Source organism: Ipomoea nil, unplaced genomic scaffold, assembly GCF_001879475.1.
Source record: "Ipomoea nil cultivar Tokyo-kokei standard unplaced genomic scaffold, Asagao_1.1 scaffold2922, whole genome shotgun sequence".
NCBI lineage: Eukaryota > Viridiplantae > Streptophyta > Magnoliopsida > Solanales > Convolvulaceae > Ipomoea > Ipomoea nil.
The window spans coordinates 1,199,274-1,213,790 of NW_017619350.1; the positions used below are offsets into that span (position 1 = coordinate 1,199,274).

The window sequence follows — 14,517 nt, forward strand, 5'->3', positions numbered from 1 at the left end:
TTTTAATAATTGTAAGCAATTTAATATCTTTATAAATTTTGTTTATTGTCTGTTAAAAGCAAAATCAATAATAAATGTTTATTTGTTTATATTTTTTTTCTCTCACTTTTATTAAGCCAGTTTGCTTATAGATTATTATAAATTTCATGAGATTATGATGACTAAATTGTGTTATTTTACAAGGAGTTTGGATTGAAAAGCTTTGAAAGCAAAGAATATTTTCATGCACTTTAGAGGCCATTGGAAAGCTTTGGAACCAAAGATTTTGTAAACAATCAATAGTTTCTTCTTATCAGTACAATAGTCACTTAAAGACTAAATTAAGTAAAATCAGTATAGTCAATGACTATATAGTGTATTAACTCATATAAATATATACTCCGTAATATTTATTAGCACAAAGTTTTTGAATATAATGAAGTAGGTACAATATTCATGCCAGGTACATGAGCATTAAAATTATTTATTAGAGTCGTTTTATTTTATCTTTATTATTTATATTAATGTAACTATCTCTCATGAACATGCATGAAGATTCAAACTTTTCCAATCCACTCTAGCGCTTGCAGACAACCCCACGTCCATAGATCCCACTCTTGCACTTCATAGTGGGCAGCTCCAAAACCGACGAAGACGATCCCTTTCTTCCGCCGTTGAACTTGGACACGGCGCAATCATCCGCAAAGAGGCTGGACGAGGCGAACTCTTTATCGCCGCCGATCACCGGCATCGCCACTCCCATTTTCACCCTGCTCACGTAGTCCCTCCTATACGTCTGCCCCAAGACGCCGTCCACTTCATCGCTGCTCAAAGACAAGAACTTGAAGCCCAATTCGAGGTGGGCGAAGCAATCTTCTTCCGTGATTCCGTAGTTGTGAACTCTTGATTCATGTTGAGTTATCGGAACCACCCTGGCCGTGATCGTGGCCGTGTTTTCTATTTCCAGCGTCACGTCGTTGGTGTCGGCGGTCCTTGTGATTTTGGCGGCCGGGGCGGAGTTGGAGAGCCACGTGGCGCTGTCGGTGTCCGGGAGGAGGATGGGCTCTCCGTCGAAGGAGAGGGAAAGGCGGTCCACGGCGTCGTCCCAGGTGGCGCTTTTCTGGGCGCCGATGAAGATGGTGTGGTTGTTGTAGAGAATGGCGATGGATTGGACCCACGTAAAGTCTCTCTTCATTCCGTGGTTTCGTCTTCCGATGAAGTGGGCGTTGATATGGAGATTAGGGTCGGTTACGAGGCAAAAGTCTCTGTCTTTCTTGCCATGGAAGTAAAAGGTAAGGCCGTCGGCTCCGATGAATCTAGGGTCTTGGCAGACTGCTCCCGGCATGTCACATTCTGCAATATTATTTAATAAAATAGTCCGATTAGTTTATTATATATTGTTAAGCTATATATATATATATATATATATATATATATATATATATATATATATATATATATATATATATATATATATATATATTGAAAGGTTCCCGTGGAGTTGTGCGCTTATTAATGTGCGTGAGATTTGTACTTAATGTGCGTGAATGTTGTGTCTAATGTGCCTGAGATTTGTACTTAATGTGCGTGAATGTGTAAAATGCAGCAGAAAATATGGTTATCAGCTTCTTTCCCATCCCCAGCACTCTGTGAGTTGCTTCAGAATAACTTCGATTATTGGGTTGCTTATAATAGTGTGTTGCTCTGCTTTACTGATGTTTACAATGAAATAAAAGCTTCCCAAAGTAAATACACAAATTCTATCCTTATCAATGGTCTATGCAGACCGACCTTGGTGCGAGAATCTGGAACTTCTGTTGTTTGCTTCAATTCCATCATGTCAGATTTGATTATTTATTTATTTATTAATTGATTTATTCTGCTATGGTGAAGGTGAGTATGGAGGACATAGAAAAATTAGTGGAAAGAAACAGAGAATTTTGATCTACTGGTGATTGGTCTGCAAGAGGTTCCTCGGATTAATGTTTCCAGATTGTTGAAAATTCTCTTATTACTCACGCACATTAAGCACAAATCTCACGCATATTAAGCACAATACTCTGGCACATTAAGTACAAAACTCACGCATATTAACATGACGCACATTAAGTACAAATCTCAAGCATATTGAGCATAAGACTCACGCACATTAAGTATAAACCTCACGCACATTAATCCATCGCACAACCGCATGGGAAGCAACAAATGCACCTGATCCCTTCCCTATATATATATATATATATATATATATATATATATATAGAGAGAGAGAGAGAGGGGAGGGTTTAGGTGATATATACCCAAGTAAAAGGTGATGATATGATTCATTTTAGTAGATAAATGATTAAAGGGGAAAATGAGGAGGTATTTTTTTTTTTATTAATTTTGAGAACTTTTAATAATAATAAAATTGAGCCTATAATTTACTAAAATTATCAATTATTCATGAACTTTGGACAACTTAGATTACTTTCCACTTGTTTGCATGGACTTAGCTCAATAATTCAGTAGACAATACTTGAAAGAAGAGACAAGATTCCAACTTTGGTAGCAGTAGTGTGAGGATTATGTTCAAATTGGACAGATCCCTCAATATATATATATATATATATATATGTGTGTGTGTGTGTGTGTGTGTGTGTGTGTGTGTGTGTGTGTGTGTGTGTTAGCATTAACATGCATGCATAGAGTTAAGAGTTAAGATATGGGGATAAGGAGGAGCTTACTGCAGACTGGTTTGCAAGTGACGCAATCAACTTGGCAACCGCCGGGGCAAGCGGGCGGGCACTGATGCTCGACGGCATAACAAGATGGGTATTTACTGAGCTTACACCTAACTTTTTTTGGTGAAGTAGTGGAGGGGGTTGGCGGCCACTGAGATGGAGATGGAGAAGGCGATTGCGGCTTAGGATATGGAGGAGGAGGAGGAGGAGGGGTTGGCGGCTTAGGAGATGGAGGAGAAGATGGAGAAGGAGTTTGCGGCTTAGGATATGGAGGAGGAGAAGGGGTTGGCGGTTTAGGAGATGGAGATGGAGAAGGAGAAGGTGTTTGTGGTTTAGGAGATGGAGGAGGAGAAGGGGCTGGTGGCTTAGGAGATGGAGAAGGAGAAGGTGTTTGCGGCTTAGGAGATGGAGGATAAGGGGTTGGTGGCTTAGGGGATGGAGATGGAGAAGGCGTTTGCGGCTTAGGAGATGGAGGAGGAGAAGGGGTTGGAGGCTTAGGAGATGGAGATGGAGAAGGCGGCTTAGGAGATGGAGAAGGGGTCGGTGGCTTAGGGGATGGAGAAGGAGAAGGCGTTTGCGGCTTAGGAGATGGAGGAGGATAAGGGGTTGGCGGCTTAGGGGATGGAGATGGAGAAGGCGTTTGGGGCTTAGGAGATGGAGGAGGAGAAGGGGTTGGAGGCTTAGGAGAAGGAGAAGGCGTTTGCGGCTTAGGAGATGGAGGATAAGGGGTTGGCGGCTTAGGGGATGGAGATGTAGAAGGCGTTTGCGGCTTAGGAGATGGAGGAGGAGAAAGGGTTGGTGGCTTAGGAGATGGAGAAGGAGGAGGCGTTTGCGGCTTAGGAGATGGAGGTGGGGAAGGGGTTGGTGGCTTTGGAGATGGAGATGGAGAAGGCGTTTGCGGCTTAGGAGATGGAGGAGGAAAAAGGGTTGGTGGCTTAGGAGATGGAGAAGGAGGAGGCGTTTGCGGCTTAGGAGATGGAGGTGGGGAAGGGGTTGGTGGCTTTGGAGATGGAGATGGAGGAGGCGTTTGGGGCTTAGGAGATGGAGGAGGAGAAGGGGTTGGAGGCTTAGGAGATGGAACTTGAGATGGCGGCGGAAGAGAGTCAGGGGGAGGGGAGGCGACCGGGCCATCAACGCAAATAGGCTTGCAAGACCTACACTCCGTAATGCAGCCATTAGGACAGAATTTGGGACAAACATGTGGGAGATTCTTGCACTGCTTAATCTCATCGTCAGTGCAATGAGAATTGCTTGGGTGATATGCTATTCCAGGTGGAGTGGCCTCCACCGCCATACCCATTAACACCATCAACACAATCATCGACAACCTCCCCCGCGCCGACCATGATACCCCCGCCATTCCCAATAACTTACTTCTCTAATTCCCGTTACTGTTGAGAAAGCTAAGCTATAGCTTCTTACTCCCTATAGTATTTGTTTCTTCTAGAATGATGGGATTGTGAATGGTCTGTACCCTATTTTATAGATGCTGGTGATGGAATCTTCTTTATTGAATAATCAATAAAGGAAGGTTTCTTCATAACTATCTTTCACATGCCACTTTTGGCATATCAAAGTTATCTTCCACTACAAATAATTATTTAATTAATTAATTATTAAGTCCAGTTGGAGAAAGGTTTTCATTTAGATGATAAATTAAATTTATAGCTACTATTATGCATCAAGTAAATCTTGTCTTGTAATAATAATTAATAAATAATTATAAGAAAATAAATTAGCATAAATTGTTCATAACTCATCAACTTAAACTAATAAAACTAATAGACTATCTTAATTGGGAGTTGAACTTGAAATGTGGTTACCAAATGACTAGGCTCATCAATTTGGGTGAGGTTATTCATGAAAGAAAGTATTTTATACTTTACTAAAATTTATTTTTATTTTTATTTTTATTTTTATTTTTTATTTTTTTGAATGCTACTAGCTCTGTTACATTGTACTAAAATTTATTTATTTATATTATTTTTTTAATATTTGAACAAATATAATTGACAAACTACGGACTAAACAAACTCTTGAATATCAATAAATCCCGATGCCTTCTTCTCATGCATGTTTAACAAAATTTAATTCAAAAAAAAAAAATATTTCTTTTAATGATTATTAACCATATTTTCGGAGTAGACTAGGAAAAGTGACCACATGAAAGCCTAAACTTGAAGCAAATTATTGGCTGCATTTTTATTTTTTTTTTTTGAAAACTTGGCTGCATTGTTAATAACCCATCCTTATACACTATAGACCAAGGTTCACATTTGACATGAAATTTGTATAGTAATTTTTTGTGTTTTGCGTTATGAAATTTTGTAATTTAAGATTAGAGTATGAATTATTTAACTGAAACAAATTAGTATTTGTGTCTTATATTGTGAATTTTGTGTCGTGTGTTGAGAAATTCTTGTTCCTATGAATACAGATTATGTACTTAAATTATATTTTAAAAATAAGTAAATATATAACATGTGTATATGTCTTGCGCTATGATTTTTGTGTTTTGTGCTATAAAATTATGTATCTTATGATTATAAATTATGTACCTCGTCTTTTCAACTCAGCTAGGATAGGTCCATAATGCAATTTTATGTGTCTTGTGTTGTGATCTTTTGTGTTTTGAGTTATGAAATTCTATACCTTAGCTTACAAGTATGAATTATGTACTTTGTCTTTCAATCCAACTAATTCCATATGCGATGCTATGTGTTTTGTATTGTGAATTTTTATATTGTGTTATAAAATTATGTACTTCGTTGTTTCAATTCAGGGTCTATAATATTATGTGGATCCTAGTTCATGATATAAATTGCCGTTAATAACACTAGTGATGGTAAACTTATATTTATTTTAAAAGATTGTTATGATTGTTTAGCCAACACTTTAGATTTCTAGATATTAAAATTGTTTTGTTTTAATTTACCTTTTTTAAAAAAGAAAATCTATATCAAATAAAAATATTTAAATTTAATATCACCTTGAAAACAAAACCAAATCAAAAAGTATTTATTTTACGTTGGAGAAAATTTCAATTTTGGTCACATGATTATAGGGACATTGTTAATTTCAGCACCTGACTTTTAAAAGTGTCAATTTAATACCTTGACTATGTAATATTTGTCAATTTTGATCACTTCGGCTGAATTGAAGGTCAAATTTGACTGGAAAAATTTAATCAAACATTTAGTCTATAATCTGAGAGGCAAATCATCTTTTGATCCTTTCTAGACTAAATGTTGGATTAAATTTTTTCAGCCAAATTTGACCGTCAATTCAGCCAGAGTGATCAAAATTGACAAATATTACATAGTCAAGGTACTAAATTGACACTTTTAAAAGTCAGATGCTGAAATTAATAATGCCCCTATAGTCATGTGACCAAAATTGAAATTTTCTCTTTTACGTTGTAAAGAAGTTTTTATTTACGAGAAAGTCACCTAATTAATGGTTCAATAAATCAAACTATGAAGGTCAATAAGTAATTTCAATAAAAAAAAAATTAAACTGAAAATTTTATGATTAGTAAATTAATTGTCCGATTAGCTCAGTTAAAATTACCTCCACTCTGTAAAGAAGTTGAACTTTAGTATGCCTACATATGTCCACAACGTAACAACGGGAGCATATTTAGTCTCGTTGCTTTGATGCTCTGCATGCCCAACCTAAAAGCTAACATGGCTTATTTTAAGGTGCAAGGGTTCATTGTCCCTGCCCCCTTTCGAAACTACACGAGCAATTCTTTGCGTTAAGTGCGTGTCATAGTTTTAGTACTGAAAATATATTATTTTATATCATGTATATTCAGTACATTAATAATGTATTTTTAATATATTAAAAATGTATATTTTATTATAATCTAACAACACTCTGTAATTATGATTCACACAATAATTTGTCTTAACCATTTTCTACTCATTATTCCCTTCATAATTTAGATTAGGCATAGACTTAGGTTAACACTTTTGAATTGAAGCTGCTTGGATTTCAAGATTATTCTCTCATTTTTAATAGATAAGTTCTCTTTCTTGTTATCTTTTTTTTTTTTTTTTTTTTTTTTTTTTTTTTTTTTTGCAAGATTCTATTTAATATAGTCATGAGTAGTTAGTTTATGGGTTTGAGTTAGGGTTATATTGTCTATATTAATGATTTATTTGTGAGTAATGCATAATGTGTACATATGTTGGACTACAATATAGGGTTCGTGTGTTTATTAGAGTATTGAGTTTATATCTTGTTAGTGTGACCGCGCATTTGGAGGAGCCACAATTATGTCGCTTGACGACATAATCTTTGGTGTAAGAGTTCAACTACCTGGTTGCGGCCAGGTGATGCTTCTAACCAAATCAAGCATCCATGGAAAAACCTCATGCAAAGGAAGTACAGGCCCCAGCTCGTAATGTCAATGATGATTCCATTCTTCCAACAACTAACTGGCATCAACGTCATCATGTTCTACACTCCCGTCTTGTTCAAAATCGTCAGGTTTGGAAGCAATGCTTCTCTTGTATCTTCTATGATTGCCTTGTTAACGTTCTCGCCACTTTGGTTTCGGTTGCATTTGTTGGGAGAAGGTTCTTCTTGATAGAGCTGGGAGAAGGTTCTTCTTGATATTCATTATATAGCACATACAGATACTCATATTGCTCAGTAGACACCAATACGCCGTCTAGGGTTCTGAGTAGTATGTGACAAATATGGCTAACGATCTACCGTTCAAGAGGCAACACAACAAAACGGTCTACCGTTTAAGATGCAACACAACAAAACCATCAATTGTGGCTGGATTTCATCTTATCATCACAAAAATTCTCTTAAGACTTAATCAAATAAAACCATTATAGTCAATGACTATATTATGTATTAACTTCATATAACTATATAATACTCCGTATATATTAGCACAATGTTTTTGGATATAATGAGGTAAGTACAATATTTATGCCACGTACATGAGCATTATATTTATTTAGATCAGAGTCGTCTTATTCAATCTTTATTATTAATAATAATGTAACTATCCCTCATGAACATGCATGGAGATTCAAGCTTATCCAATAATCCACTCTAGCGCTTGCAGACAACCCCACGTCCATAGATCCCACTCTTGCACTTCATGCTGGGCAGCTCCAAAACCGACGAAGACGACCCCTTTCTTCCGCCGTTGAACTTGGCGACGGCGCAATCATCCGCGAAGAGGTTGGACGAGGCGAACTCTTTCTCGCCGCCGATCACCGGCATCGCCACTCCCATTTTCGCCCGGCTCACGTAGTTCCTCCTATACGTCTGCCCCAGGACGCCGTCCACTTCATCGCTGCTCAAAGACAAGAACTTGAAGCCCAATTCGAGGTGGGCGAAGCAATCTTCTTCCGTGATTCCGTAGTTGTGAACTCTGGACTCATGCTGAGTTATCGGAACCACGCTGGCCGTGATTGTGGCCGTGTTTTCTATTTCCAGCGTCACGTCGTTGGTGTCACCGGTCCTCGTGATTTTGGCCGGCGGGGCGGAGTTAGATAGCCACGTGGAGCCCTCGGTGTCCGGGAGGAGGATGGGCTCTCCGTCGAAGGAGAGAGAAAGGCGGTCCACGGCGTCGTCCCAGGTTGCGGTTTTCTGGGCGCCGATGAAGATGGTGTGGTTGTTGTATAGAACGGCGATGGACTGGACCCACGTAAAGTCTCTCTTCATTCCGTGGTTTCGTCTTCCGATGAAGTGGGCGTTGATATGGAGATTAGGGTCTGTTACGAGGCAAAAGTCTCTGTCTTTCTTGCCATGGAAGTAAAAGGTAAGCCCGTCGGCTCCGATGAATCGAGGGTCTTGGCACACTGCTCCCGGCATGTCACATTCTGCAATATTATTTAAAATATTTCCCATTAATTTATTATATAATGTTATTAAGATATATATATATATTCCGGATCAGAGGACGGAGGACCTATCCTTAGGTGAGGACGGGTGAGGACGTGAGGACTAATCTGATCCTTTCATTTAATTAAGCCGTTGATTTAATTATATGCAATGAATTTAATTTTTCTTATTCAATTTGTTGTGCATTCGTACTCAGTTTGTTGTGCATTCTATCTCTGTTTGTTGTGCATTCTGTCCCAGTTTGTTGTGCATATATATATATATATATATATATATATGTGTGTGTGTGTGTGTGTGTGTGTGTGTGTTAGCATTACCATGCTGCATGCATGGAGTTAAGATATGGGGATTAGGAGCTTACTGCAAACTGGTTTGCAAGTGACGCAATCAACTTGGCAACCGCTCGGGCAATCGGGAGGGCACTGATGCTCGACGGCATAACAAGATTGGTATTTATTGAGCTTACACCTAACTTTTTTGGGTGAAGTAGTGGAGGGGGTCGGCCAGTTAGGAGATGGAGAAGGAGAAGGCGTTTGCGGCTTAGGATATGGAGGAGGAGGAGAAGGGGTTGGCGGCTTAGGAGATGGAGAAGGAGAAGAAGAAGGTGTTTGCGGCTTAGGAGATGGAGATGGGGAAAGAGAAGGCGTTTGCGGCTTTGAAGATGGAGGAGGAGACGGGGTTGGAGGGTTAGGAGATGGTGGCGGTGGAGGAGAGTCAGGGGGAGGGGCGGCGGTGGGGACATCAACGCAAATAGGCTTGCAAGACCTGCACTCGGTAATGCAGCCATTAGGACAGAATTTGGGACAAACATGGGGGAGATTCTTGCACTGCTTAATCTCATCGTCAGTGCAGTGAGAATTGCTTGGGTGATACTCTATTCCCGGCGGAGTGGCCTCCACCGCCATACCCATTAACATCATCAACCCAATAATCATCCACAACCTCCCCTGCGCCATTCCCACTAAGCTAGCTTCTTACTTTGTATTTTTTTGAAAACCTTACTTTGTATTTGTATTTGTTTCTTCTTGAATGATGGGATTGGGAATGGTCTGGACCCTATTTTATAGGTGCTGGTGACGGAATCTTTCATTATTGAATAATCAATAATTTAAGGTTTCTTCATAACTATCTTTCACATGCCACTTTTGGCATATCAAAGTTACCATCCACTACATTTAATTGTTAAGTCCAGTTGGGAAAAATGTTTTTTTTTTGGATGATAAATTAAACTTATAGCTACTATTATGCATCAAGTCAATCATGTTTTGTAATATTAGTGGATAAATAAGTATAAGAAAGTAAATTAGCATAAGTTGTTCATAATTGGGTAAGGTTGCCCTATGAGAGAAAGTATTTTGTACCTTACTAAAATTTATTTATTTATTTATTGTTTTTGGCCTAGTTTTTTTATAAAAAAAATATTTGAACATATATATAATTGATACACTGCGGACCAAACAAACTCTTGAATATCAATAAATCACGATGCCTTCTTCTCATGCATGTTTTATTTTAAAAAAAAAAAATTACTTTATTTTAATATGTTCTAATATTTATTTTTTTTTTGAGCTTTTCTAACGATTATTAATCATATTTTGAGAGTAGACTAAGAAAAGTTCCACATGAAAGCCCAAACTCGAAGCAGTTTCTTGGATGCATTCTATGGACCAAAAACAAACTCTTGAATATCAATAAATCCCGATGTCTTCTTCTCATTCATGTTTAACAAAATTTAATTTTTAATTCAATGTTTTCAAAAAAAAATTGGGTTCTTTTAATGATTATTAACCATATTTTCGGAGTAGACTAGGAAAAGTGACCACATGAAAGCCCAAACTCGAAGCAAATTATTGGCTGCATTGTTAATAACACTAGTAATGCTAAACTTATATTTTATTTTAAAAGATTGTTAGGATTGTTTAGCCAATACTTTCGATTTATAGGTATTAAAAATTGTTTTGTTTTAATTTACTTTTTCTAAAAAAAAAAAAATCTATATCAAATAAAAATATTTAAATTTAATTTCACCTTGTAAACAAAACTAAATCAAAAGGTATTGATTTTACCTTGTAAAAAAGTTTTGATTTACTAGAAAATCACTCAGTTTATAGTTGATTAAATCAAGGTATGAAGGTCAATAGGCAATTTTAGTAAAAAGTCAAACTGGAAACTTTATTATTAGCAAACCAATCGTAAAACCTCCACTTTATAAAGAAGTTGAACTTTAGTATGCCTACATATATCCACAACAATGGGAGCATATTTAGTCTCGTTGCTTTGATGCTCTGCATGCGCAACCTAAAAGCTAAACATGCCCAGTTGTGACGCACATGGCTTATTTTAAGGTGCAAGGGTTCATTCTCCCTGCCCCAATTCTTCAGCTACGAGCAACACATCCACTGAGATATAACAAGTAAAAATAATAACAAAGTCGGTCCTAGCTAGAATTGTACCCAATTGCAACATCTCTCACCCAAGGAATGCCATCCGTGCTACAAATGTGGTCCTTATGAAATCATCTTTTGATGGCACTTTGAACTTTACTTGCACAGCTTCAAGCTCTTCTCGGTTGCCGGCCAGTTTCTGCAGCAGATGTTTAAACATATGCATAAGAAGAGGGTGTAGAACTGTAGACGGGCACCCTGATTTCAACAAGAAACTAACGAGACTCTAATGATATGTCGTAAGTAGCCTGCTTTCATGACACTTCAATGCCACATGAGAATTGGGAAAGGAGGCAAGCAACTAGTAAGGTGTGACTTACAAGTAATTTCACTTTATGAGAATGCATCTAATGGGTGATCCCTCGGCACCAAGCATCCGCAAAGGTAAGCAGTGAACATTATATATCCCAAGTTCGATACCATCAAGCTTCAGGGCTTCCACAAGAATAACTTCCTACAGCATTTCAGCAGTGATAGTTGAGAATATTAAAATTTATACTACTCAATAAGGCTTCAAATTCTGATTTGAGGGGTGCAGGCAAAACACAGACATGGCTTTCAAAAATAAAACACATGTAAAGAGAAGTAAGAGAACTTTATTCATAATTACTCATTTGGAACAATGCAGAAAATTTTTGAATTGGCACCATCAGCAAATACTAAAAACGGTTTTGGTCTCTGGTTGGATGGGGTCATTGATAATGTACATGAAATTATATTAACAATATTGGTCCAAGGTTACCCAAAAACAAGTTGAAACTATGCACAGAAAATCCTTACCCTGTCTTTGAGGAAAACTAGATGGGAAGGAATCAGGTCATCATATGCAGCAACAGATAAGTAATCAATTCCTGCAATTCAACAAAACCACATGAATACTGCCTCTATTCCAAGAGAGAGAAAAAAAAAAAAAAACCATCTCTTGCTTTTGACAAGCAACCTAAGAAGTAAAACCAAATGGCATTGAAATTTGTCTCACCAACAAGTTTAATGTCAGTGTTGTCCACAAGCCACCGTGCTCCATCCTTCATGAATCCCACATAGCTTGTGTCAAATGCTTTCTTCCACATAAGACGCCTGAAAGCAAAGCCTTAAATGAAGAAATCTTGTGAAGTGGTGACTTTCTGTAGCGCAGATGTTAGGAGATAATAAATACAATCAACAAAAGATGTGAATCAGTGATGTCATACTTTCCTTTCAAAAATAACAAGTCATCTTGCTAAAAGTTCTGAAGCAGCAGATTTCTGATGAGACACATACCTGTCTGTATTCAGTGTTCTGAAAAGTACTCGCTTCACTCCCTTCGGAATATTTAAGGACTTCATCACTTCAGCTGAATTAAAGAAGACATGCTATAAAGATCACAGAGCTCAAGTATAGAGGTTAATATGCTTATATGCTATTAAAGACAGTCATAAGAAAGACAAACTCCCAAACAAAAGAATTATCACAACCCTCTGGAGTAGCTTATTTTATTAAGAATCAAATCTACAAGCGTAAAAAAAAATCCATCTGAAGATTTGTTAGGCATGCTTCTATTTCAAAGTTCTTTGAAATAAATTTCATTTTTTCAATACCTCAAGGAAAGGGGGCAAGATGTGAAAATCAATGAGCCAAAACTTGGTCATACAGCTACAGTTTAACACTTCATCCAATTAAGACTAGAACAGAGATTGTTGCATAGGAACTCGGTAGATTTCAGCTTAAAACAGAGAACAATACTGCATATTCTATATCCCCCAACAGTAAAGAAGCAGATAATGTTTACCAGTTATGTTCTTGTCCCTCGGAACATCAACTACCAATGCAGGACCTGTCAAAACACAAGAACAAATCTATCTCACTAAATGAGCTAATAAATGTTTCAAGTAATAATTAATGAATGGAAGTTAGCTATGCCTGCGAAAAACTAAACATAATTATGCAATTTTCAATCGGAAACTGCAACCAATGAATCAAGGATGCTTCAAAAGCTACGGGGCAGCTCAGCTACTGATGAAGTCCACCTTACAATAAATAATTTTTTAAACTAATATTTCACTCTGAAACTCCACAAGAACTGAAACAAAAACAATCCACAAAAATTTCCAAATCCACACCCACCAAACAGCTCAAAATTGAAAATTCCATTACAATACTAGGCTAGGCAGGCATGATTGTGACTATCCACACTCAAATACACTACGTAAATACTCGGAAGTTAGTTGTTCTTAGATGAGGAAGGAGCGAGAGACTGATGGTTACCGTTGAGAACTTCAAGGTCAAGAGTATCGACATCGAAGCCAGCATCGAAATAGTGATCATACACATGGCCAGGGGCATCAATATGAGTACCGGTGTGAGTAGGGAGCTTCATCTCGGAGTTGTTCGCCTCAGAACCGTTCTTCATACTATTCGGCAGCCACAGGAACTGACCGAGTCCCTCTTCGGAACCCCAGGACGGCATTTCAGGGCGTAAAGTGTGAGTGATATCGAAGATCCGACCATTTCCGTAGACCTCACGACGAACGGGGACGAGATTATCAGCAGATGAAGAATGGAAGCTGGCGGAGCTAGCGGCGCTGTCGAGTCCGTATGGAGGAGGGTAGGCTGTGACTGTCGAGCCGGCGACGGAGAAAACCGAAGCGAGCATTACGTGCGCCACGGCGCATATTAGCAGGACGGAGAGATTTTCCATAGTTACCTTTTTTTCTGTTTTTTTTTTTTTGGCAAACAAACCATAATTAGATTTCATTCTCCAAAGAGATAGGAACCAATTCACTTTCCCAACAGAATTACAGGCCGGCTCTTTTACAAATTTTCTGTTATATAGTTTAATACCGGTTTAACAGACTTTGGGCTTGGTGAATATGCAAGCCCATAATCTGACCAATTGTAGTTGGGCTTGAGTGTGGACATATAGGCCCAACTAAGCCGTAACTTTCTAGTTTCTAGATAAATGTTGGTGACGTAGGCATCACCGACACCTAATCTGAGGACCGACCACGTGCCGCGTGCACCATTGCAACCACAATAGGGGTATAGGGCTTGGTAAAATATCTCTGGTACGGATCATCATTGGTCGGCAGTGAACCTTCCGCACTTCGCGCTATTTATTTTCGATTTAAATTTCAATTTAATTATTTCACTATTAACTTTTTTTTTTTTTTTAAGTTTAAAATTGTTAGGTATTAATATAGAAACATAGAAATTTGTCCATAATCTTGTGGTCTGGTATGAAGTGCCTCTATCATATAAGAAGTCATGGGTTTGAGCTCAGTGAGAATAATATTGACTTTTTATAGACTTAGTAAATAGTAACTAAATAATTTTGATCTTTTTTGAATAGTGATTGCGATTAATATATACTACTTATATATATATATATATATATATATATATATATATATATATATATATAAATTATAAAGTAGTTTGGATCTTTCTCTATTTGTTTAACGGTCCAGTTCCACACTACTAATCCACGTTTGTTTTGAGAGACCTAAAAGCTGGCCCAA

At 37.8% G+C, this 14,517-nt stretch overlaps 3 protein-coding genes across 4 annotated transcripts; all 3 read right to left on the reverse strand.

The window, feature by feature from the left end:
• Window positions 1-518: 518 nt before the first annotated feature.
• Window positions 519-4,062, reverse strand: LOC109161271 (tyrosine-protein phosphatase non-receptor type 23-like). Its single transcript, XM_019309594.1, has 2 exons — window positions 2,706-4,062; window positions 519-1,332 (listed from the first exon to the last, which is right to left on the reverse strand). Exons 1-2 carry the CDS (start codon window positions 4,060-4,062, stop codon window positions 557-559), a joined length of 2,133 nt encoding a protein of 710 aa, XP_019165139.1. The 3' UTR covers window positions 519-556.
• Window positions 4,063-7,541: 3,479 nt separating this feature from the next.
• LOC109161272 lies at window positions 7,542-9,532 on the reverse strand. Its single transcript, XM_019309595.1, has 2 exons — window positions 8,938-9,532; window positions 7,542-8,554 (listed from the first exon to the last, which is right to left on the reverse strand). Exons 1-2 carry the CDS (start codon window positions 9,530-9,532, stop codon window positions 7,779-7,781), a joined length of 1,371 nt encoding a protein of 456 aa, XP_019165140.1. The 3' UTR covers window positions 7,542-7,778.
• A 1,225-nt stretch (window positions 9,533-10,757) lies between these two features.
• Window positions 10,758-13,784, reverse strand: LOC109161401 (kynurenine formamidase-like). Of its 2 annotated transcripts, none has more exons than XM_019309775.1 (8): window positions 13,766-13,784; window positions 13,265-13,710; window positions 12,789-12,833; window positions 12,281-12,353; window positions 12,000-12,097; window positions 11,801-11,871; window positions 11,341-11,474; window positions 10,758-11,159 (listed from the first exon to the last, which is right to left on the reverse strand). In XM_019309775.1, the coding sequence occupies exons 2-7, from the start codon at window positions 13,695-13,697 to the stop codon at window positions 11,349-11,351; spliced, it is 846 nt and encodes a 281-aa protein (XP_019165320.1). In that variant the 5' UTR covers window positions 13,698-13,710; window positions 13,766-13,784; the 3' UTR covers window positions 10,758-11,159; window positions 11,341-11,348. The 2 variants fall into 2 exon arrangements, with proteins under 2 accessions (XP_019165320.1, XP_019165321.1); XM_019309776.1 differs by having other exon boundaries at window positions 10,758-11,168; window positions 11,337-11,474.
• Between the last annotated feature and the right edge of the window lie 733 nt (window positions 13,785-14,517).

Excerpts from the sequence above, each read along its gene's own strand:
- LOC109161271 (XM_019309594.1), bottom strand. The coding sequence starts at position 4,062 with ATGGCGGGGGTATCATGGTCGGCGCGGGGGAGGTTGTCGATGATTGTG. Across the intron at positions 1,333-2,705 it reads CACTTGCAAACCAGTCTGCA|AATGTGACATGCCGGGAGCA; the intron begins GTAAGCTCCTCC and ends ATAATATTGCAG.
- LOC109161272 (XM_019309595.1), bottom strand. The coding sequence starts at position 9,532 with ATGGCGCAGGGGAGGTTGTGGATGATTATTGGGTTGATGATGTTAATG. Across the intron at positions 8,555-8,937 it reads CACTTGCAAACCAGTTTGCA|AATGTGACATGCCGGGAGCA; the intron begins GTAAGCTCCTAA and ends ATAATATTGCAG.
- LOC109161401 (XM_019309775.1), bottom strand. The coding sequence starts at position 13,697 with ATGGAAAATCTCTCCGTCCTGCTAATATGCGCCGTGGCGCACGTAATG. Across the intron at positions 12,834-13,264 it reads TGACCTTGAAGTTCTCAACG|GTCCTGCATTGGTAGTTGAT; the intron begins GTAACCATCAGT and ends GTGTTTTGACAG. Across the intron at positions 11,872-11,999 it reads CACTGACATTAAACTTGTTG|GAATTGATTACTTATCTGTT; the intron begins GTGAGACAAATT and ends GTTGAATTGCAG.